At 39.2% G+C, this 25378-nt stretch overlaps 1 protein-coding gene across 2 annotated transcripts in view; it reads right to left on the reverse strand.

Moving 5' to 3' along the window:
* Nucleotides 1-25378, reverse strand: part of PLEKHM3 (pleckstrin homology domain containing M3) — a 181040-nt gene that overhangs the window by 28690 nt on the left and 126972 nt on the right. For both annotated transcript variants that reach the window (XM_045868108.3, XM_045868106.3), the window contains exon 7: nt 1512-1669. In XM_045868108.3, coding sequence (XP_045724064.1) covers nt 1512-1669 — 158 coding nt within the window. The remainder of the gene's footprint in view (nt 1-1511; nt 1670-25378) is intronic.

Consider the following 25378-nt stretch of genomic DNA (forward strand, 5'->3'; position numbering starts at 1 on the left):
ACCATTAAATGCATTCTTTTAAAATATACAATTCCCTGATTTTTAATGTATTCACAAGACCTTGTAACCATCACCACAGTCTAATTCCAGAACATTTTTGTCACTCCTAAAACAAATCTGTACCCGTTAGGAGTTACTCACTTTCCTTTCCCCGATGCCCCAGGCAACTACTAATCTACTTTTGGTCTCTATAGATTTGCCTATTTGGGACATTTCATATACACAGAATATAAAATATGTGGCCTTTTGTGTCTGCCTTCTTTCACTTGGCATAATGTTTTTGAGGTTCACCCACACTGGTAGCATGTGGCAGTCAGATTCCTTTTCAGGCTGAATCATATTCCATTGTATGGATATACCACATCTTGTTTATCCATTCATCAGTCGATGGACATTTATGTTGTTTCCACTTTTTGACTATTATGAATGCTGCTATGAACATCTGTGTACAAGTTTTTGTGTGGTGTATGTTTTTAAGAAGTCTATAATCTCTAGGCTATGAGTTAAGTACCTGTACTCAGGAAACGAGGCTGAAGTGTGTGTGTGTGTCTCTGTGTGTGTGTGTGTGTGTGTATGTGTCTTTCTGTGTGTGGGGCCAACCCAAGTTCCTGTATGCTTACAAAGAGTCTTTGGGTTTAAGAAGAGGCCAGAAGGGCTGAGTCAACTCTTAATATCATAGCTTCACCCTAAATGCTTCAGACCTCCCTGGCTACATGCCTCCCCTTCTGTTCTGAACCACAGACTAAGTGAGCCCTGCTGGGTGGGAAATGAGGCATGATTTCATGGCCAAAGAAGCCAGTGCACAGACACATAAACAGTATATATTTCTAGGATGCTTTTGGAATGAAAGGAAAAGTGATATGTATCATTTTGTGATTCAAGAAAAGCAATAGTAAAAACCCCACTCTCAAGTTAGTGCGGGAAGAAAATCATCCATCAATCAATGAATGTGATGATGCCCAAATATTACTTTGGTTAGAAAAATAATCCCACACAAACTCCCACTTTTCTCTCCTTTGGATCCTAAAACTTTCATCACCACACTACAGCGCATCTGTGGAGAAAAGCATGTGGTGAGCCAGACAGCTGTTCCCCAGGGTCTTGTAGTTTTATGCCTGGCGGTCCGTCCAGTTTTAGCCTTGCTCTCAGACTGTGATTTCCCATTGCCTATCACTTAGCCCTGAAGTATTGTGAGGATTCTTCCTCCCTGATTCTAAAATGAATCCCCACATTCTAAAAATGAATCTGAATGCTCTTCGTTATCTAAGAAGGCAGACATAGGTGATGTTTCTTTGCAACTCTGTTATCTCATTCTAGATAAAGATAGTGAAGTGAGTTGGGAATAAATATAGGAAACCAAAGGGTAAAAAATGTTCTCCAAGAATAAGGGAAATCTGATACAAGCAAAGAGACAGAGATACAGTACAAGACCAGAAGTTGGCCAGATCTGACCAAATAAAACTGCATGTGACATATTCAGGTATACATTTATAAGACAAGAGAGTCTGTACCTGCTTGTTGAAATATCCTCAAAAGGGTAGAGGATCTCTCCATTGTTACAGATTTCACAGATGAACCCCTTCTGGCTACAAAGACTGCAGCTGTACACGTGTGAGGTGGCAAATTTAATGACCTTGCCCAAGAATGGAGCCAGCTTCCCCTCTATCACCTGCGGAAAGAGAAATGGGACAGGGAAGCAGATCCATTGAGAACAGAAGTCTTGCAGACACAGGAAGACTGGAATTCCTTTCCTTTACACAACAGGAAAACCTCTAATTATAATTTCTCAGCAACTCTGAGGAAGAAAAGACATAGTATTTTCACTCCAAAAGAACTCTCTGGTTTAAACCACTGGAGGTTGGGAAATGAAGATGTTGAAACTTCTTTTGTATTCCTCTTTCTCTGTAGTGTGATATAGGGGATTGAGGACCAACAAATGGGGAATGCTACTTTATAGACCAACTTACCGTTATGGTGTGGTATAAGAGGGGTGTGGTGGATTTCCCAAAATAGAAAATGTACAAGGTAAATATTAATGTAGAATTTTATGTTGTAAATTCAACAATACCTATCCTCTGATGAGTTAATGGTATAGCTTTTTTGCCATCTCCCCCAAAACATGTAACAAACGTGGAAAATGAGGTTTCTCTTGCTGCTGCTAAGTATGTTAACATAAAGAGGTTGTGATCTGACAGTCTAAGAGCCACATTCAGCCTGAGGGTTTTTTTGTTTTGTTTTGTTTTTAAATCTCTCAGTGTTTTAGAAAATGAGCCAATTTGAGAACTGGGAGATTTCACAGAAAAATCCAGAATTTTGGCTTCTTTTGAAAAATCATCAGATTTAGCAAAAGTAGGCCTGAATTCCAACATGATGAGGATCCTGGCTGTGAGTAGGGGCTGCTTGCTCCTACTGAGGCACATGCTCTGCAGCCCACAGTTGTCCCTTCTAGGTCCTGCTATTTTGCATCTGTCTGCCTCCCACCATCACCTTACCTGTTGGCCTGCAAACATCCATGAGTTTGGAACCAGTGGTTAGTCAGATCCCACCTCACTTAACTAATACTGAATGGGTTTCAAAGACTTCAGTAGTACAATACTAACAGGAAAAATAATCTGCCTTCTCTCTCATTCATGCATCTGCATATACATGCTGATTCCAATATAAAACAATAAAGATTAAATTTACTTTGGAAATAGCTGAAAATAACTGGTAATAGCTGGATACTTTCAAATAAATACAGAGTTAAAATGACAATTTTACATAAAAATAACATCTGAGGGCACTGTGGTAAATCATACCTAAGGAGAAATTACGATGTCAAGGTGAATAGATAGCAGTAGCGGATAGAAAGACTACAAGGAATGTAACAATGTATTTTGCAAAAAATGAAGCTATATATAATATTGGAGATAAACTCCAAGTTTTGTTTTTAAACATCATGGGATAATCTTATGGTGTTTTAAAAATGAATATAACAGTAGTTAACTCTAAGGAAGGGAACAAGTTGGAAAAGCAAGTCTTTTACTTTGTAGATATATAGGGTTTTTTTTGCATTTTTAAAAAACAATGTATATTATTTTTGTATTAAGATGCAGAAAATGAACAGAAAAATAAGGTTCACTGCTTTATAAGAGTGGATTTTTTTTTTCTTTATAAAGGGGGTAGAAATTATGCTGGCTGGTTTTTGAGTCAAGTAAGTACATTTTCCACAATTCTTTCACTTACTCTGCTCTACACTTCCTTCAGGAAGCCATAGGTTGACCTGCTTTATTTATGTTTTCTCAAGAACCATTAACTTTGATCAACCCCAGTAACATGTACTCCTAATGCCACCACCATGATACACACTTTCTAAGAAATAACCACTACCAAATCTTATACCAACCACCGGTAAACACTTTCCAATGTGTCATAGGGTTATTTCTAAATTGTGGTAACAACAGTTCAGCTGAGTTTGGTTTTACTTATGTTACTCTTTCCTAAACAACCAAGGTTAATGACACATTCAGAGATGCACTGACAAAATAGGGTCCATTTAGGGGAAAACATCAGTATCTAGAATAGTCCAGAAACCAGGTGAGTAAAGGTTGTTTGGAGGGACTGAAGGGAGGACGTGGAGGAAGACATGAAATTTATCATCTAGGATCTAAAGCAGAAGACTGGGCATCTTATGCATAAAGGTTTTTTTTTATTTTATTTTAAAGATTTTGTTTATTTGAGAGAGAGACAGAGAAAAGGGGAGAGGGAGAGGGAGAAGCAGACTCCCCACTGAGTGTGGAACCCAATGTGGGACTCAATCCCAGGACATCAGGACCTGCGCCAAAGTCAGATGCTTAACCAACTGAACCCCATAAAGTTTTTTTTTTTCCTATTAGAAAACTTCCTTGAGATAAAGGCCGAGAACAATTTGAAGGCTTTTGAAATACTTCACCAAATTTACACTGCCAGAAATGTAAATTTATTCCTACTTGGAGACTTCAATGTGCTTTAAAAAATTAATTTAGGGGCACCTGGGTGGCTCAGTCAGTTAATGTCTGCCCCGGGGTCCTGGGATTGAGCCCCGCATCAGACTCCCTGCTCAGTGGGAAGTCTGCTTCTCTCTCTCCCCTTGCCCCTCCACTCCGCTCGTGCTCTCTCTCACTCACTCTCTCAAATAAATAGATAAAATCTTAAAAAAAAGTTAATTTGGGGGCTGGTATCTTTATAATATTTATCCTCCCTATTTAAGAACCTTACCTATATCTCCATTTTATGAAATCTTCATTTGTTATTGCTTAATAAAATTTTGGGTTTTTTCCCTATATAAGCTACCCATCCTATTATTTAGGTTATTTCAGGGTTAAACTTTTATATAATATTTTTCTTATTAGCTATTGTTGGTATTTAGAATATACTGACATCTGTGTATATCTTATAAATATAACTATATTACTGAGTTTTCATGAATGCAAATCATTTTTAGGTGATTCTTTCAGGTTTTCTGAAAGTAATAACTTGGTCCCTTCCTTTCTAATATTATATCTCTTACTTACGTTTCATGTCTTATTTCATCATCCAGTGATCCTAAAATAATTTTACGTAATGATGGTGTTAGCGGATATTTTTGCTATTTCCATGAGAATCAAACTGGAAATTATGTAGTCTACAGTGAGGGGTTCATTTTCTCCATCAAACACATATATATTGTCATTCACATTTATTAATTCCTTCTTCTTTTTAATAACAGCTTTGACATATAATTCACATGCCATGTAATTCACCTATGTTAAATGGTTTTTAGTATATTCACAGAGTTGTGTACCATCATCACAGTCAATTTTAGAACATTTCATCAACACTTGCAGAAAATCCTGTACCTATTAGCAGTTACTCCTCTTTCCCCCATAACCTGTCCCCCCTCCCCCAAGCCCTAGGGAATCAATAATTTTTTTTTTTTTTTTTGTCTCTATAGATTTACCTCTTCTGGACATTTCATATAAATAGACTCATACTGGCTTCTTTCACTCAGCATAATGTTTTCAAGGTTCACGTTGATTTTGTTTTGAATATCTCTGGTGCCAGAATATCTCTTGCCCCAGCTATTAATCACTCCTCTCTAGATTAAGGAGATCATCTTCTAGTTTTATTTCTGGATGCCAGTCTTTTCCCTTTGGTCCATCCAGCATATATACTAATCAGTTCTGGACATCATTTTTATCAAGTATCATTTCTTCTTCCAAATCTTGGTGAATTCTTATTTTATTATTAATAAGAACTCTTCACTCATTCATTTCATAAAATTCTATTGAGTGACTATGTCCTAGATACTCCGTATACGAGTGAACCGGCCAAGACCGGAGCTTACATTTTTGCTTGGTGTGCGAGTGTCTCCATAAGCTGATTCCATACTATTTATCCAAGCTCATTTTCCATTTCCTACTACGTATCTTCCACTGTGAGAAAACTTTTCCCTGTGTAGAATATGCTTACTTTTTCTCTTGTGCCTTTCCTCATGTCATTTCCTCTATCTTAGGTTTCACTTCTTAATACTTACTTAAATTTCACCTAGGCTTCATGGCTCAGATCTAGTCAGCTTGATCTGGAAAGCTATCGTTGGCTACTTCAGCTGTTACAGATCTTTACTTTTATATCATATAATTTAATACAGAACTTGATGCTGTTTTGTGCTCTTTACTATTGTTTAACATGTGATTGTTTTGCTTATCCAACTAGATTGAACATATAAAAATGGTGATTTTATATGGAGCAGTCTAAGAATGTAAATTGCCCAAAGGCAAAGAAGGGGTCTCATACTTGTTTTAAGTATTCCTTCTCTGCCAGGGACATAAGTTCTTGTTGACTGACTGGGGATGCCTTCCTGTTTTTCTCCTGGGCAGCAGCTGCATGTTAGGGCTATCTCTGTGTCACAAACATTTTTAATCATTCTGCTGTGTGATTTAGGGAGAAGCATAAAGAGTGCGTGGGCCCGGTGGCTGCTTAGCTGTTCAGGAACTTTTTTTTTGCTCTTTATACTTAATTAATTGTTCTTCCTATTTGTTAGCTTAGGTTCATGGCCACGTTCCAAAGAGCTGAAGATGCTGAAAGTTTTTCCTCCAGAAAAGTGAGGTAATACTCTGTATATTTATTTTAGAATTTACATATATTTCTTTAATATTATAGAAAAGAAAACTTCAGACTTATAATGTTCCAGAGGTCCAGATATATTTAGGAGGTTTAAAGCTTGTCTTTGAATACAACTACTAGCAGCACTGGAAATAGAATCCAGCTCTTCTGGCTTCTGGTCTAGAGGTTTCATCACTACAAAGAAGTAGGTTCTAGGTATGAAATCTCCTAGGGTTCTTTTTAAAAATCAGACATAGAGGGGCACCTGGGTGGCTCAGCTGCTTAAACGTCTGCCTTTGGCTCAGGTCATGATCCCGGAGTCTGGGGATCAAGCCCCGCATCGGGCTCCCTGCTCAGCGGGGAGTCTGCTTCTCCCTCTGCCCCTCACCCCACTCTCGTGCATGCTCTGTCTCTCAAATAAATAAATAAAATCTTAAAAAATTACCACATCCTTTAAAAAATAAAAATCCGGTATAACTTTGCTTTGGATAATTGCTTAAAAAGAAATCAAGTGTCCTACCCCCACCACCTCCTCCTGCCTCCAAGAGTCTTGTAACTTTCTCTCCCAGTTCCTAGCCATCTTGGTGGGGGGTTAAGGTTAGGGACATATTCCATAAACATCATGAAGATGGTGGCCTCAAAGACGACCAAAGCCCGAGGAGCCACTATCTTCAGGTTCCAACTGAGAACAAAGTAGAAAAGAGCTGCCAGGATGCCAATGGACCTGGAAAATGACTATGGGTAGGACAAAGTCAAATGTCCAACAAGGCAACAAATTGGCCAAGGGCAGAGGCTGAGAGAAGTCAGACATGAGAACTCTTCTATGTCAACCCTAAATTGGAACACCTCCCTAGGTGGTGTTACTGCCTAGAGTAACCACAGTCTTCAACAGGGCCCAGCATGGGGAAAAGTTCTACGAACTGTGTATTTAGATTAGAGCTGATCCAGGGGATTCTGATATCACTAAGAGCAAGCCAGGACTGATCAGGACAAAGTAAACCACAAAAGTGCTTCCTTAATAAAACGGGCCAAAGCTTGTTTAAAAAACAAAAACAAAAACAAAACCTAACTATCATAGCTTTTGCTTCTTGACAACTTGGCTGTATTTTCCTGGTGTGTGTGGTCGTTTGATTCATCAGGGAATCTCCCAGAGAGGCTGACATTACAGAGTTACCATACTCCCTCAGAACTTAGTTGTCTTTGGGTACTGGGAAGCAGCAAAGCACAGTGGAAAAGGCAAAGCTGATCTGAGTACAAATTCTAGTTCATCTGCCTTCCAGCCATGAGACGTTGGCAAGTTACTTAACCTTTTCGAGGCTCAGTTCCTCAACTGAAAAATTAGGATAATATCTACCTTGCAGGGTTGAGGGATGGATCAGATTTAATATAATGAAAGCACTGGACATAATGTCTAACTTAGAGCATGTGATTAATAAATAATAGCTTACTATTTATCTTAATCTAAACAGAAATTTTATATGATTTAGATTGATTCCTTCTTTCAAACACTTGAGATTTGTAATTAATCACAGGTTAATGTAACTTTATAATAATCCATCAAAAGTCACAAGGCCATTCCATGTTTAGCGTAACAAGGCTAGTGGTTTTAGTTAACAAGGTGGTCATTTCAGGATGTCAGGAGTGAAGGTGAACTGGACCTCTGAGATGAGGTTTAGTTATCCCTCCACTTATCTTCCCCAAGTGGCCAGTCTACTTGAACAAAATCACGACAAAGTAATTAGCAGAAAACATCTGTAGCTCTTCCCCCATCTGCTAACCCCCTGCACTTCTCCTTCACCTTCTCCATACCAAGCTGCCCATCTGCTTGAGAAAAGGCAGATGCCCAAAATAGAGAAAATGAGTTTGCTTCTGTTTTCCATTACACTTAATTTCTTGTACTAAGGAAGGTACTAGTCTGATTGACTTAGTCGGAGGGTATGCATATGTGATTATTTCAGAGGTATTTTACTGGTCAGGTAGTCGAAGAATACACACTTTCATTTGTGATTTAAAATTATGTGTCCTCTCATCACACGGCAGGATAAGGATCCAGCTGGTATCTTCTTCCCAATTTTGCTATTGTTTATTTTTGCAATCTTTGTACGAATTCTTTGCACTCATCATTTCAGGTATTTCTAAAACTCAAGGAGTCATCCAATGTCACTTTTCATCCTCCAGCTGGCTGACCGATATACCAACTATGCTTACCCTTCTGGGACTGCAGAGCCCACGAAAGCTGCCTGGTTGAACTTCCAGCTCAGGGACACACACATTTTCCCCCCCTTCTATTCTGGTCAAGATGGTCAGCATTGGAATTTGAGGCCTATGGCTTTCTTGCAGACTAAGACAACAGACTTTATTTGATTTACTTTCTTGCAAACCAATCAAAAATTACAATTAAGTTAAAAAATAACCTAGTGCTGCCTTCTCCAAACCATAGTTTCAGAAACAGCTGCTTATTACTCATGTGTGGCACCAGGAAATTGCAGTGTCCTGTTCAAGGTCTGTGGCCAATAGAGATCTGTGGGATTGGGAAAAGGGCACAAATGATTCTTTTATGTCCGTTACCTTCACTCCCTTGGCGCCACCACACCATTCAAAATCTACAGGGGGAGAGGGACAGACCACTAGTAACTTGGGCAAGAAAAAAAGAAAAAAACTCTTTCTCATTGAATTTCTTTATGCATCGGCTCATTGCTTTCCCCTGATGTGTCAAGTTACCTTCCATTTCAATACAAGCACTCCTCAGTCATTGTGTAACATCTAGATTCTGGACAACTGTTGGGAATACTGTGATGAAGAGGGATGTTGCACTTGACAGATGGCCCCTCCTCAAAAGTCGAGCCAGAAGACCCCATTCATGGTAAACAAAGCCACCTGCCATTCACTAGTAACAAGCTAGCTTGATGAAATCAAAGAATCAAAACTGTCACACACTGTAAAATGATTTCAAATATAATTTAGTTTGCATTTGCTTGGCCAGAGGACCATGATAGGTTGTGCTCACTATTTTTTCTCTGAGTGCCATTTCTCAGCATTAACATGTGGATACCATGAAATCTAGTGATCCCGGTCAGGTGAGTTCGTGGAGAGTTAGGAAAAGCAGTCTGTAGATTCTGCTCAGGTTTGAAAACCCTAACACTCAGTGAGAATATTCTGAATCTTTATTCAATTCTAAATTTTACCATTCTTAATTGTAAGTCCTTAAAAATAGAAAATAAAAAGCATACCACCATATTATTTTTCTTAAAAATAGAAAATAACTAGGGGCGCCTGGCCGGCTCAGTCAGCAGAGCACGCGATTCTGGATCTTGGGGTTGTGAGTTCTCCCACATTGGGCGTAGAACTTACTCAAAAAGGGGGAAGAAAAGGAAATAACTAGTACAATGTTTTCCTATTTCAAAAAGTTTGTTAAAACCCCATTTTCCCATAACTAGCCTTTGAGTGCCTTTTTTTTTTCTTTCTAAAGAGAGGGACAGCATGAGTCGGGTGAGGGGCAGAGGAAGAGAATCTCAAGCCGACTCTCTGCTGAGCGCAGAACCCGATGCAGGGCTCGATCTCACGACCGTGATCATGACCTGAGCTGAAACCAAGACTCAGACGCTCAACTGACTGAGCCAGCCAGGTGCCCCTGAGCTCCTTATAATGGCTCAGTGCTGGGAGGTTTGTGCATAAACAGAAAACTTCTCTGGTCAGCTGTTCCCCACCCCTCTCACAGGACGGAAACTTTGGCTAATCAAGCACTTCACTGTGGGTGGATTATGAGGTTACCAATTAGCTCTTATCTGAGCCTCTCCCAAAGGTGACAATTTCTACTTAGACTTTGTAAACCAGGTGATAATTTAATCTGGGTTGATGTAATTGGGTAGATTTGTGAGTGGCCATCATCATTTCCATCAAATCGCATTTTGCTTCCTGCTGGAAACAATCTCAGGGAATAAAAGAAAAACAATTTCTTTTTTTCTTTTTTTTAAAGATTTTATTTATTTATTTGAGAGAGAGAATGAGATAGAGAGAGCATGAGAGGGGGGAGGGTCAGAGGGAGAAACAGACTCCCTGCTGAGCAGGGAGCCCGATGCGGGACTCAATCCCAGGACCAGGATCATGACTTGAGCCGAAGGCAGTCGCTTAACCAACTGAGCCACCCAGGCGCCCAAAAGAAAAACAATTTCAATTTCAATTTTCTTTAATGGGTGAATGGCAAAGATGAAGCCAAGAACACAAACTGCTTATTCAGAAAAACATATGGAATGGGGCCCACTTCGCAGAGTTTTTCTGCACCTGCTGAAGTGCCTCCAGGGCCACAACCTTGAGGAACTTCAGTGGCAGCACCTGCAAAGGGTGAGTACAATTATGTGGTCCCCATGTCGTGAGCCCCCAAACAGGTCACATGGTCTGATAGAGGTACACATGTATTTATGAGGAAAACAGATTAAAATATTTTAAATTGAGATAGTTCCAGAAAATTCTCATGGTACGGTCAGCAGAATTTTGCTTCTCTATTGAGTTAACTAGTTGTATGTCTGAAATAAATTATATTTAGGTCTTTATTATTCATTTTGGCTTTAGTTAAGATATTACTGACTCACTGAAGAGTAAATAAGGAAAGGCCCTAAATGGTCTTTTAAACTCAGCTTCCTTACTTTAATACCTGAGAAAACTGAGGCCCTGTGGTGATGTAAGTTGTGCAAGATCACCCAGCTGGTTGGTGACAGACACAGACCCTCCACCCCAAGCACCTTTCGCTGCTCTAGGAAGGGGTCTTTCTAAGGGCATCCGAGGGCAGAGTGAAGCCTCTGGGTGTGGTTCAGCCTGGGAATTCTGAGATCTCTGGATGCCTACTGACCCACCATGTAGAAACAGAGGATTTCTAAACTGACTCAGTCTCCGCCTGGAAGCAAGATGCACTGTCCACATCTGTATCTACATCTGCCCACAATTTTGATCCGAACTGGATCTGCCTTTGGCTTACAGAAAGGTTTTTTTGTCCAACATATTTGCACCTTGTATAACAGTTTTCTTAAATGGTCACATCTTGTGTTGTTTCCTGAATATGGAATATGATTTTAAATATTACGTTACTCTTAAACTACTGGGAAATTCACCAGTTAAAGTAGCCACCAAATTCTGTGACAAAAATGGACTTAACATCAACTTAAACCCTAGCCTACTTACCAAAACTAGAGAAGTAACTTCGTAAAAGGAGAAGCAACTACAGCTGGAAAAAGCAAAGCAAAGCAAAACTTAACTCCCTCTATGCATGTACTGTGGGAGAAATGAAAGAAGTATGGCTTTTCAGAGAGGGCTTGAGTAGAGACCAATAATAAAACATCTCAACAGAAAACAACAAGAGCCTCCATATTTGAAGGGACAGAGAGATATCAGGAGAAATAAAAGCAGCATGACCTGATCATGTAAGGATAGTAGAGACAGAAGAGGCAGAAAGTAAAGAAGGGGAGGAGAAGTAGGGAAAGGATGGAAACTGAAAAGAAAAAAAATTTAAAAAATAGCAAAAGGCAAATTGAAATGCTCACAGAGAGAAACAAAGGACAGAGCTGACTGAGGGCTAAGAGAGGGGTGAGGTGTCTAGGCTTCGATCCCAGCCATGTCCCCCGTGAGCTGTACAACCTGTTTTGTAAGTCACTTCACTTCTCTGTGCCTCGGCTTCCTCATCCACAGAATAAAGGGATTGCACTAAGTCATTCAAAACTGGAGGATCAATAAGGATTCCTCTCAGTTTGAAGATTCTATGATTTTGTGATTAACCAACAAGGAAAACATCAAAAGAAGCTTGTTGAATACCCCCAGGAATGTAGAAAGGGAATATCTGGGGAGATAGATAAAAGGTGAGTTTAACCAGACTAATTAGAAGATACCCAAGGAAATTTTCAAAAGAAGTGAAATAATGTCACCAGCTTTTTATTCCTCTGCTTTGCTGAGTGCCATTCAAAGAGGGAGTTAGTGCTTTTTAGGAATCATCCCCTCACAGGTGTGCAACCAGATATCAGTTTTCCTGAAGACGTCTGCAAATCCGTTCCTTTTATCAGTGCATTTAATTAGTTAAAGTTTAGATAGCACCTAGGGACGAAAAGCACAATATAAGTGCTCAACATTACTATTACTTAACAGCTTTTATGAGACCAGCAATGCTTAAGATTAAATGAGAAACCAAAATGAGTTTCTGGCTAGAAGGTTGTGATCTAATAAACTGCTGGGTTACTGATGTGAGGAAAAACAACCCTGCATATAAACTGAAATAGGTGCTCTTTATTAGCTTGCATGCCATTGTCTTAAGACAGCTGGTAATTTTTCTTCTTTGCCTCAAGGAGTCAACAAGTAGTAAAGCACCACTCACTGCACAGTACTGATTATGATTTCATACATCCTGTTATTCAAGAATATTATCTGGCGTCCATATGCTGGACATCTGTATACCCAGGATATGGGTTCAAATATGTACGGGAACTTATGATACAATAAAAGTGGGGAAAGATACGTTATTTAATAAATGATGCAAGGGTAACTGGTTAGACATCGTGGAAAAAATAAAATTGAATCTCTAACTTGTTTCATGAAAAAATAATTGCAGATACATTGGAGATTTAAATATAAAAAGAAAACCATAGAAGTATTTTAAAACTACAAAGAATATTAGAGAAAAATGTTAGAAAAATATTTACGTGGGGCAAATATTTTATAACCTTAGAAGCCATAGAAGAGTGATAAATGTGAATATGTAAAATTTAAAAATTAGTAAAATACAAAATACCACTTACAAAGTGACAGGACAAAAACAAACTGGGAAAGATAGTTCCCATTTATTATAAAAAAGTGCCAATTTCCTTAATATAGAAAGAGCTCTTTCAAAATAATAAGAAAAACAGCAATAACATAATTTAAATACAGGTTAACGAAATAAACAGGCAACTTACAAAAACTACAAATGGTGAGTAGCAAAAAAAAGATGCTCAACCTTACAGTGGAAAAGCATACAGATTAAAATAATAGTGTGAAGTTACTTTTTATTTATCAGATTGGCTAGGATTAAAAATACTGTTAATAGAGATAATTAATGTGGTGTAGGAACATAGGTATTCTCAAGATACTGAATGGAAGTAAAAATTGGTTCCACCTTTTCAGAAGGCAAGTGGCAATACTTCTCAAACTACAAAGCACATCTACCCTTTGACCTGGCAGTCTCATATTAACTAATTTACACTACAGACGTAGTCACACAAGTTCTCAGGGAAATATATGAGGGGGTTTACTGCTGTACTGGTTCTAGTAGAGAAAGAATGCACTGGTCAAAAATTTAGATAACTCTGGGTGCCTGGGTGGCTCAGTCGGTTGAGCATCTGACTCTTGATTTTGGCTCTGGTCCTGATCTCGAGGTCGTGGGATGGAGCCCTGCGGCTGGCTCTGTGCTCAGTGGGGAGTCTGCCCCTCCCCCTGCTTGGGCTCTCTCTCTCTTTCTCTGAAATAAATAAAATAAATCTTTTTTAAAAAAAATTAAGATTGGGGCGCCTGGGTGGCTCAGTCATTAAGCGTTTGCCTTCGGCTCAGGTCACGATCCCAGGGTGCTGGGATGGAGCCTAGCATCTCGGGCTCCCTGCTTGTGTTCCCTCTCTGTGTCTCTCTCTGTCAAGTAAATACATAAAATCTTTAAAAAAAATAAAAAAAATTAACATAACTCTATACTATGTAGCTGATAAAAGAATGAGGTAAACCTTTATGTGTACTCAATGAGAACATATGCCCAGATGTCCACAGTATACTATTAAGTGAAAAAGGCAAGATGCAGAAAGGTACTATTGCTTGATCCCATTTGCAAAAAAATAAAAAATTAAATTAAATTAAAAATTAACATTTGTAAATGTGTAGAAATGTCTAGAAGACAGACCAGCTATCGTTAATGAAAGCTACCTCTACAAAGTGGTATGTTGGGGGAAAGAAGGGAGGACTTTAAAAATAGAAATCTGTAATGAAATCTCAGAAAGGGAAATTAAGAAAACAATCCCATCTACAATTACATCAAAAAGAATAAAATACCTAGTAATAAATTTAACCAAGGAGGTGAAAGACATACATACTGAAAACTGTAAGACACTGATGAAAGAAACTGAAGACACAAATAAATGGAGATATTCTGTGCTCACGGATTGGAAGAATTAGTATTGTTAAAATGTCCATACTACCCAAAGAAATCTGCAGATTCAGTGGAATTCCTACCAAAATCCCAATGGCATTTTTCACAGAAAGAGAACAAACAATCCTAAAACTTGTATGGAACCACAAAAGACCCCAAATAGCCAAAGCAATCTTGAGAAAGAAGAACAAAGCTGGAGGTATCATGCTCCCTGATTTCAAACTATATTACAAAGCTATAGTAATCAAATTCGTATGGTATTGGCATAAAAACAGACACACAGATCAATGGCATAGAATAGACAGCCTGGAAATAAACCCACATGTATATGGTCTATTAATTTACGACAAAGGAGCCAAGAATAGATAATGGGAAAAGGACAGTTTCTTCAATACATAGTGCTGGGAAAACTAGACAGGCACATAGAAAAGAATCAAACTGGACCACTATCTTATACCATACCAAAAATAAACTCAAAATGGATTAAAGATTTGAATGTAAGACCTGAAACCATAAAATTCCTAGAAGAAAAGACAGGTGGTAAACTCCTTGACATGAGTCTTGCAAGGATTTTTTTTGGATTTGATATGAAAAACAATGGCCACAAAAGGAAAAATAAACAAGTGGGACTACATCAAACTAAAAAGCTTCTATACAAAAAAGGAAACCATCAACAAAATAAAAGGGCAAACTAGTGAATGGGAGAAAATACCTGTAAATCTTGTATTTGATAAGGTGTTAATATACAAAATATATAAAGAAGTCCTACAACTCAACAGCAAAAAATAACCTGATTAAAAAATGGGCAGAGAGCTTGGTCAGGGGCTGCACTGCCACCCTGGGTAACTTTGCCAATGCCACTTTTGATGCCATTTCCAAGACCTACAGCTCTCTCACCCCTGACCTCTGGAAAGAGACTGTGTTCACCAAGTCTCCCTATCAGGAATTCACTGACCATCTTGTAAAGACCCACACCAGAGTCTCCGTGCAGAGGACCCAGGCTCCAGCTGTAGCCACCACATAGTTTGATTTTTTTTTTAAGATTTATTTATTTATTTATTTATTTACTTATTTACTTATTTATTTGAGAGGGAGCACGCATACGCACAGGGGGAAGGGCAGAGGAAGAGAATCTCAAGCAGACTTCCAGTGGAGCCCGAAGCGGGGCTCAATCCCAGGACCCTGAGATCACGACCTGAGCCGAAATCAGTCAGACGCTCAACCAACCGAGCCACCCAGGTGTTCCGCCACCACATAGTTTTATACAAGAAAAATAAAGTGAATTAAAGCTTGTTAAAAAAAGAAAAATGGGCAGAGGATCTAAATAGACATTTTTCTGAAGAAGACATATAGATGGTCAACAAGTACATGAAAGGTGCTCAACATCACTAATCACCAGGGAAATATAAATCAAAACCACAGTGAGCTATCACATTGCATTTTTTAGAATGGCTATTACTGAAAAGACAAAAAATAAAAAGTGTTGGTGGAAAGGGGAACGCTTGTGCACTGTTGGTGGGAATGTAATTTGGTGCTAACATTAGGGAATATGGTATGGAGGTTCCTCAAAAAATTAAAAATAGAACCACCATATGATCCAGCAATTCCATTTCTGGGTATTTATCTGAAGAAAATGAAAATGCTAATGAGAAAAGATACCTGCACTCCCATGATTACTGCAGCATTATTTACAATAGCCAAGATACAGAAACAATCTAAGTGTTCATCGATGGATGGATGAATAAAGAAACTGTCACACACACATACAAACACAGAGGAATATTACTCAGCCATAAAAGAAGAACAAAATCTTGCCATTTGTGACAACATGGATGAACCCTGAGGGCATTATGCTGAGTGAAATGTCAGACAGAAAGACAAATACTGTATGATCTCACAAAAATGTGGAATCTAAAACAACAAAACCCAAAAAAACACAACAACAACAACAACAACAACAACAAAAAACAAAACCCAAACCAACTCAAGCTCAGAGATACACAGAACAGGCTGGTGGTGGTTGCCGGGGGGTGGTGGTGGGGGAGTGGTGGTAAGTGAAATGGGTGAAGAGAGTCAAAAGGTACACACATCCAGTTATAAAATAAATAAGTTATGGGAGTGTAATGTACAGCATGGTGACTATAATTAACACTGTTCTGCATATTTCAAAGTTGCTAAGAGAGTAGATCTTAAAAATTCTCATCAGGAGAAAAACAATTTTGTTAATTATGTATGGTGATTTATGCAGTGGTGACCATTTCTCAATATACAACAACAGCAAATCATGTTGAATACCTGAAACGAATATAATGTTGTATGTCAATTATACCTCAATAAAAAAAGGAAAGAAATCTACCACAGACATTCAAAGGTGATGATAATTTCTTAGAGGCAAAAGAGGGGTAGTAAGAGTGGAGAAGGAAGAGAAATTTGGGTGGTAACATTGGAAGAACAAATTGGTGACTGTGTGGATGTTTGCAATACAGAGTTAAACTCTATTTTGATGTTTGCAAACAGCTTTTAAGCCTCGCGCCCGCCTCTTCTTGTGCCCCACACCTGCGCAAGCTGATGGGCAGCCCAAGTGTTCTCCCTTTAGCACCTGCAAGAGATTCAAACCACCCAATTTCCTGCTTCCTATGGGAATCCTCACCCAGGCCCACCCACTAACCGCAATAAAAGCCTCAAGCCAGGCTGCTTTCCACTCTCCAGCCGTTTTGGACATGTTTGAGACTGCTCTGCTCGTCCCCAAGGCCTCAATTTGTAAGTAGCCTTTTTGTACTTTCAATATATATATATATAAATTCTGTTTTTTGATGTTTAAATAATGAATGTGAGTTAACACTTTTATAGTAAATGTTTAAGTTAGTAAAAAAAAATGACAGCTCTACAAAGCATGGCTTTAGAAATATATACATGAAATTTGCATATGCATATACGTGAACATTATAAAAATGTAGAAGACCTTCCTTTTTTGGTTTTGTTTGGCCTGTGTTTTCACTTGTCTCCGATAACCTGTTCATTTTCACAAAAATTCTTGAAAACTGCCTATCAGTGAACCTGTCATGATTGCATTAGACTTGATGCTTGTATCTAAGGAGACCTGTGTGTCTAATCAGAATGTTCCCTGACTTACGGGTGTTTTTAGGTTTTGGAAGGTAACACTGCCCCATTCAATTAGAATGACTTATAAGATATGTGGAGTGTCAATAGCCCTATCTAATACCAGGCAATTTAAGGTCAGGTTTTTGTTTACATAATTATCACTGAATTCTAGACATTTAATCTTATCTCTTGAAATACCTAACTGGGAGTTAGTAAGTAAGCAATCAGGATGCATATAGCATTTTCTAGAATCTCACTTAACGTTTTCAATGCCCTTTTGCAGCTCTGCTTCTTCCTTCCTGCCCTCTCAGAAATGACCTGACCTCACAGCTCCCTCCCCTGAGGCACATTATTTGATCTTGATCACCTGGCTGGTCCCCAAATTCCTATAGTTTTAAATGGGTGTTTTTGTAGTCCATAAAAGGAGAGACAGTATTGATATCATATTTTTTTTATCCATTCCCCAGACACTCAGAGGTCACAATAATTTCATACCACCCAGGGCACTGTGCAGGGCAAGTCTTGAACATTTTTACCATGTAGTTTGGTGTCAATTCAAGGAAAAGTCAATATACCTGACTAACCTGCCTTAGACTTGGCCTTAAATAAAAAATGAAAACTGTGATTTTACAACAGGACGACATTCAGAGATAAGATCAGGTTCAAAGACAAAAGCATTTTAAATAGCAGGCCCACATGTGATGTGTTCAGAGTTTTGGTAAAATCTAAATGGAAATGGGTCCTAAGAAAGGAAGCCCGGTAAAGAACCAATTTTTCAGAGCGATGAGGGCAGACCATCTGTGATCTGGTCCAGCCTCTAAGCCTCTCCACACCAGTAGCCTGCGTTTCTCCCTTCCAGCATCTCTGTGCCACTAGGCCAGAAGAGCGAGGACTCTCCTACCGTCATTTGCTACGGCAGGTGGCTCTAGCCGAGGGAAAACTATCAAGCAGGTCAGAGTTTTGCAGAAGTCGTAAAGGTTTTCGCTTTCCTTGGGCTTTCTGTTCTTCAGGAGCATGGGTAATTGAAAAAGGATATTACTTCATTTCCTCAGTCTCTCCTTTATTTTTTTAAATTCACTTTATTTTTTTTTTAGTGAAGAGCACTCAGCTAATTGGAACTCCAGGCAATTGTAGAGTAGCTTAGGTTTCACTGCCTATCTCTCATATATATATATTTAAACTGAGGTATCACATATATAAGATAGAGTGCAGAGATCTTAGGTACAACTCAATGAATTTTTAAACGTGTGTGAAACTACTATCGTCCTACTCGCTCTCTTGGCCTCCAGCCCCAACCATGCCAACCTATTCTCTATGCTATCACCAGAAGGATCTTATTAAAATACAGATTTGACCAAGTGATAAAAATGACACCAGCTGGTGCACCACCCCCACAGCAGTGACTGACTGTTTAATCTGTGCCAGTCACTGCCCTGAGCGTTCTAATTCATTTCTTCCTTAAGCTAGTATAAGTCCAGCACTTGGAACATTTGCAGGCACATAGTGAGCCTTAAATAAATAACTATTATTATTATGCACAAGAGCCTTAAAAGGTCCATGTTTTTATCATTACCAATTTGGAGGTGATAAAACTGAGGCTTATAAGGCTTAAGTCATTTGCACAAGGTCACTCAGCTTGGATGTCTAGAGTAGGGAGCTGGACTCCCAGAGCCCAGGGCTAAACCACTATACTTCAGTGTGTTCCTAGAACTGGTATCTTTTTTTTTTTTTCTTTTTCTTTTTCCTTTCCTTTTCTTTCTAGATTTATTTGTTTGAGAGAGAGTGCGTTCACACGCATGCATGCACACGAGTGGAGAGAGGGGCAGAGGGAGAGAATCTTCAAGCAGACTCCCCACTGAGCATCTCACGACCCTGAGATCATGACCTGAGCTGAAACCAAGAGTTGGATACTTAACTGAGCCACCCAGGCACCCCCAACTGGTATTTCTTTAATGAAAACCCCTTGAAGCTTCCTCAGCTCCTACAAGATAGGGTCTCAACTCCTTAGTATGCCCTACAAGGTCTTCCCACAAGCTAGGTAGGTACATCCTGTCTTTCCAAACTTGCTTCTAGTTTTTATCTACTGTGCATCCATCTCCTGCTCTCACAATGCCTACCTACCTCATCATTCCCTGAAAAAGTTCTGATCTTAATAACTACTATTTATTGCTCTCATCATGTATGAGTTCTGGATGCTTTCTATACTTACCTCCAATTCTTACTGCAACTGCCCAAAATAAGTAGTATCCTACTCGTTTTACAGTTAAGTAAACAGAGATAGAAAGATTCAGCGGCATGTCTCATGGTCAGAGAGCCAATATGCACCAAAGCTGGAGTTTGAACTCAGGCCTGTATGATTTTAGTGCCTTGTGCTGCTCTCATATGTGGCCCAGTGTCTGTCAGTTCCTAAGGCATTTTTGATTCTAGCTACCACTTGACCCCATCTTGCTCTGCTGCCTTCCACAGATGTAAACAGATTACTTGTTAAGGAGGTTAATGCTCCATTTCCATTTCAGGTCTTTCCAAGTGCATTCAACCTTTGCATTCAAAAAGCTGAAATGGAATATTTCTGGGATATTCCTACTGCAGGCCCCAGAGCCAAACATTTAAACGACAACTTTGTCCAAACAAAATGGCAAGTGTGGGACCAGGTGAGGTTATGGCTTAATGGCATGAACCTAGAGGGCAGAAGAGTTGCTGCCAGTTAAACACCACATGCACTTTAGCAGAACCTCCAGGGGATGTGTGACTCATGAACTCCTGGGACATGTACAATTCCTGAGGGATGAGCTAGTCAGCTCTCCAAACAGGAGGACAATGGAGGATGAATTCTGTGGGCAGCCAGAAAGGCCAGAGTGGGCAATTTTTGAACTGATCTTGCAAAGCATTTTATCATTGGAATAGCTAACATTCTTGTTGATTATGTAAAATAAAAAATACTGAAGCATTTGAACATTTGGTACATGTTCAGCTCCTTCTGTACCTCAAAAATGAATATTAATGTGCAGTCTGTAAAAGTCTTATAACTTGACAGGAAGTGGCTGGCTCTGCAACTGTCTCCTGACAAGTTTTGGCAGCATTTGGCTGTGATCATTCAATCATACTTGTATTTAAGATTAAACAATAAGTGAATTCTTTTTTTTTTTTTTTTAAAGAAAAGATTTACTTGTTTGTTTTAGGGAGGGTTGGGCAGAGGGATAGGGAGGGAGGGAGTCTCAAACAGATTCCATGCTGAGCACGGAGCCTGATGAAGGGCTCCATCTCACAACCCTGAGATCACAACCTGAGCAGAAACCAAGAGTTGGACACTTAACCGACTGTGCCACCCAGGCGCCCTTAAAATAAATTAATTCTTTAGCTTATTAATTTACATAAATGTAAACTACGTGTGTTACTTTTTAAGTCCTGAGCTAAAAATTCTCACTGTTAAGAAAAAGTACAAAAATTCAACTTGGAATCAGTATAATTATTAAAATAATTTTAAAAAGTCAAATGAGTTGACAAGTTGATTCCAAAGTTGGGCTGGAAGGATAAAAGGGCAGGCGTAAGTAAGACAATTTTATAAAAGAATATGAGGATATATTTGTGCTACTAGATATGAAAATATCATGAAATTCAAATGATTGGTATTGGCGATTAGACTTGCTACTGAGGAAATAGAAGTGATTGCTCAGAAACAGACCCCAGGACACACATGTAATTAGATTATGATGAATATGGAATCAAAAGTCAGCATGGAAAGGACAGATTATTTAAAAAGGAGCTGAAATGACTGCTTACCCATTTTGGGGGGAAAAAACCCTTATACCCTCACTTATGCCATGAAGAAAAATAAATCCCAGAAACTTACTAAATTATTAAATGTATAAAATAAACTATTTTAAAAGATAAGAAAATGCAAATTATTATTCATCTGATTCAAACATGGAGAAAGGCTTCGTAGGATTTAAAGCCTCAGAAAAAAATCACAAAAGGGAAAAGTGGACAGATCTGAACTCATAAAAGTTGAAAACTTGTTTATCAAAACATCATATATATATAATCCGAGGGCAAACAACAAAACTAGGAAAAACATGACACCTAATGTATAAGGAACTCATGCAAACTAACTGAAAAAATAGCCTGTCCCAAATGGGCAAAAGATGTAATCATTTTTTTAAATTGTAGTAATAAACATACAAAAAAATGTTTAGTTTCCCAAATAATAAAAAAATAGATACGCAAAGTCAAATAATGAGGAATCTTTTTTTACCTCTAAAATTATCAAAGATGTGCACATGTGCACATGCGTGTGCTTAAAATAACAATGGCTGGGGCGCCTGGGTGGCTCAGTCGTTAAGTGTCTGCCTTCGGTTCGGGTCATGATCCCAGGGTCCTGGGATCAAGCCCCGCATCGGGCTCCCTGCTCAGCGGGAAGCCTGCTTCTCCCTCTCCCTCTCCCTCTGCCTACCCCTCCCCCTCAAATAAATAAGTAAGTAAGTAAGTAAATAAATAAATCTTAAAAAAAAAAAAATAACAGTGGCTAATGCTGAAGGGAGAACTTGCCATGTTGGCAGGTATTAAGCTAGTAAACTACCCAGAGCTTTTAAAAAGTTCAAACCCTGACTATAATAATTCCTCTTCTGAATTTATCTTAAATAACCAGAAGCTAAATGATTTTATACAAGGATGTATATCCTAGTATTATTTATAATACAGAATTGGAAACCCCTAAATGTCCAATAAAAGGGAAAAGGCATTAAACTATAGCAACAGAATCTTGTACAAGAAAACAAAAGAGCTAGTGCTTCTGAAGATTAATAAGTTATAAAGCAAGATAAAAATTTATATACCGTAAAGAATGAGCCATGTTTTATACCTACACATGCATAAAAAAGAACTAGCCAGGGGCGCCTGGGTGGCTCAGTCAGTTAAGTGGCTGCCTTCGGCTCGGGTCGTGATCCCGGGGTCCTGGGATCGAGCCCCGCGTCAGGCTCCCTGTTCAGTGGAGAGTCTGCTTCTCCCTCTCTCTCTGCCTACTTGTGCTCTCTATCTCTCTGTCAAATAAATGAATAAAATCTTTAAAAAAAAAAAGAACTAGCCAGATGTGTATCTAATTATTAACTGTGCTGATGGGCTAATAGTAATTAATAATAGCAGAAGCAGTTAACCTTGGCTAGGTATGTGATCTCATTCAATCCTCATATCATTGTTAGATCTTATTCCCCCCACTCTATGTGGGGATGCTGAACAGTGGACCTGGGATTCAAACTCTGGTCTAGCAAGGGCTGGGATCTGAACCTCTCCACCATGCTGCCACATGGTTACTTTCTCCCTAGTAACTGTACTTTCAGATTCTGTGACATGAGTATACTTTAATAATCTGGGGGAAAACACAACTATTAAAATGAATTGGGGCCAGAAGCTCTTGGAATTCTAGTGTTCTGTCCTGTGACAGCCTGTGGTATGGGAGACTGTGCCACCAGTGAGTCCTTCCACTCTTGTCCTTGGCTCTGGGTTCTCTTTCTTCAATTTCCCATCCCTTTCTCCTCTTTCCAGTGTACATCGTGGATTCACTTGGTGATGGTGGGAAGCCCTTGGTGCATGGTGGTGCCATCCCAGGGCTGGTCTGGCCTACTCATTTTCTTTCCTCTGCCTCTCTCTTTTCCTACCCTTAGACTTCCTAGCACCCCTGGGAATAAGCCTGGTTCAAAGTTCTGGTTTAACAAAAGAAAACAGGGCATCTTGGGGTTAACTCGGCCTTTCACAGTTCTATGATTAAATTGCATTTTTCAGTGGTTCTGCCTTTAAACTCAAACCCTTTTAAAGAGAAATTTAAGGAGAGCAAAACATAGGAAACAGTGCCAAATGCCAATAACATATTTTAGTCGTTTGGGGAATGGGCAGCTTTAGAAACCGCAAATTCCCACTTATGCAAGGGCTACTTGAGCTTTTTTCTTTATTGCTTACTGACAGAAGCCTGGCTTTAGACCATGGTCAGAGTTGTTCTCCCTTGTTTTCTTTGTCTCTCTTCCTCTGAAAACAGTTATAAAAGTTATCTGAGTTATCACAATGAGAGTTGTCTAAGCCTAAAGCTCTAATCAAATAACAAAAATCATTTTCCACTGATGTAGTTAGTTCAGACTAAAAGGCAGATCCAAGTCTGTCTTGGTACCTGTTATACCTGCTCAACAAGCTGTCCTTATTGAACCCTGCACTCTAAGCTTGGGAGGCTCTACCCATGTGACTTCACCAGTTGGCAAGGCTTTGGTACCATGAGCTCGGCTAGGTGTTCTGTCTCCTTTCTCCCAAAGAAAGTGATGAAAGGGGAAGATATGAATATTGTTTTGTGATTATGCTGTTCCAAACCATAGCTGGCACAATATAAAATGGAAAGAATCCCGAGAGCTCCCTATCAGGGACTATGAACCCAAACATCAGTGTTTAATGAGGAAGTTCTTCTTCTCAGCCCTTACCCTCAGGGCTAGATTATGGTGTGGCCCAGCCAGTCGCAGGACATGAACTGGTAAATTGTACCATATTATCACCAAATAAATTGGAAATAAGGTGCCAGTAAGCTCATGTTTCCACAGCTACTCTTTAAATTACTGGCAAATGTGAACTAGTCCCTCTAGAGGATAAGTAGATAGCAGTGGAAATTTTAAGAAACTTCTTTATATATTGAATACTGAGCATTTTGGTGGTAAGCACATGTACAGAGAAACTGTAAGCCAGGGAAAGCATCCTGGAATGAAGCAGCTGACAATCATCTGAGCAGTCAATTAACATGGGTGCAATAGATTACTTTCATTGCATAAAAGTCAACTGATTCTGTAAAAACTGCAAAGAAAAAGAAGAATTATAAAGTTAGAAAAAGATACAAATATCCTCAAAAAAATACTAGCCAGCGCCGCCTGGGTGGCTCAGTCAGTTAAGCATCTGACTCTTGATTTTGGCTCAGGTCAGATCTGAGGTTTGTGAGATCAAGCCCTGTGTTAGGCTCCGTGCTGGGCGTGGAGCCTGCTTAAGATTCTTGATCTCTCCCTTTCCCTCTGCCCCCCACCCTCATGCTTGCTTTCTCTCTTTTTCTCTCAAAAACAACAAGAACAAACCCAAAACCCCAAACAACAACAAAAAATTAGCCAACTGAATCTAGCAACATATAAAAAGAATTAAACACTGGGGCGCCTGGGTGGCTCAGTTGGTTAAGCAACTGCCTTCGGCTCAGGTCATGGTCCTGGAGTCCCGGGATCGAGTCCCGCATCAGGCTCCCTGCTCGGCAGGGAGTCTGCTTCTCCCTCTGACCCTCCCCCCTCTTGTGCTGTCTCTGAAATAAATAAATAAAATCTTTAAAAAAAAAAAAAAAGAATTAAACACTATGACTAATTGGGATTCATCCCAGGAATGCAAGGTTGGTTTAACATCTAAAAATCAAACAATGTAATAGACCATACTAATAGAATGAAGGACAAAAACCACATGATCATCTCAATAGATGACAAAAAAAAAAAAGCATTAGACAAAATCTAACATCTCTCTGTGGTAAAAACATTTGACAAACTAAGAAAAGAAGGGAACTTCTTCAACAGATATAGGCTAGCCATGAAATACTCAGTTTAAAGTATATTTAATGATGAAAGATCAGGGCGCCTGGGTGGCTCAGTCGTTAAGCGTCTGCCTTCGGCTCAGTTCATGATCGCAGGGTCCTGGGATCGAGTCCCACACCAGGCTCCCTGCTTGGCGGGAAGCCTGCTTCTCCCTCTCCCACTCCCTCTGCTTGTGTTCCCTCTCTCGCTGTCTCTCTCTCTGTTGAAAAATACATAAAACCTTTTTAAAAAAATGATGAAAGATCAAATGTTTTATACTTAAGATCGGGAACCAGACAAGGATGTCTGTTCTCAACACATCTACTCAACATTTTACTGGAGGTTCTAGCTAGGACAACTGGGCAAGAAAAAGAAAAACTTCTGATGATGACAAGATCTGGTATATGAAAAAGTTGGAAACATTTTGCTGACATGAAAGCCAGAAAAAAAAAAACTTTTAGGT

Source organism: Mirounga angustirostris, unplaced genomic scaffold, assembly GCF_029215605.1.
Source record: "Mirounga angustirostris isolate CCGP_5_RB_7025 unplaced genomic scaffold, mMirAng1.0.hap1 SCAF_3, whole genome shotgun sequence".
Taxonomy (NCBI): domain Eukaryota; kingdom Metazoa; phylum Chordata; class Mammalia; order Carnivora; family Phocidae; genus Mirounga; species Mirounga angustirostris.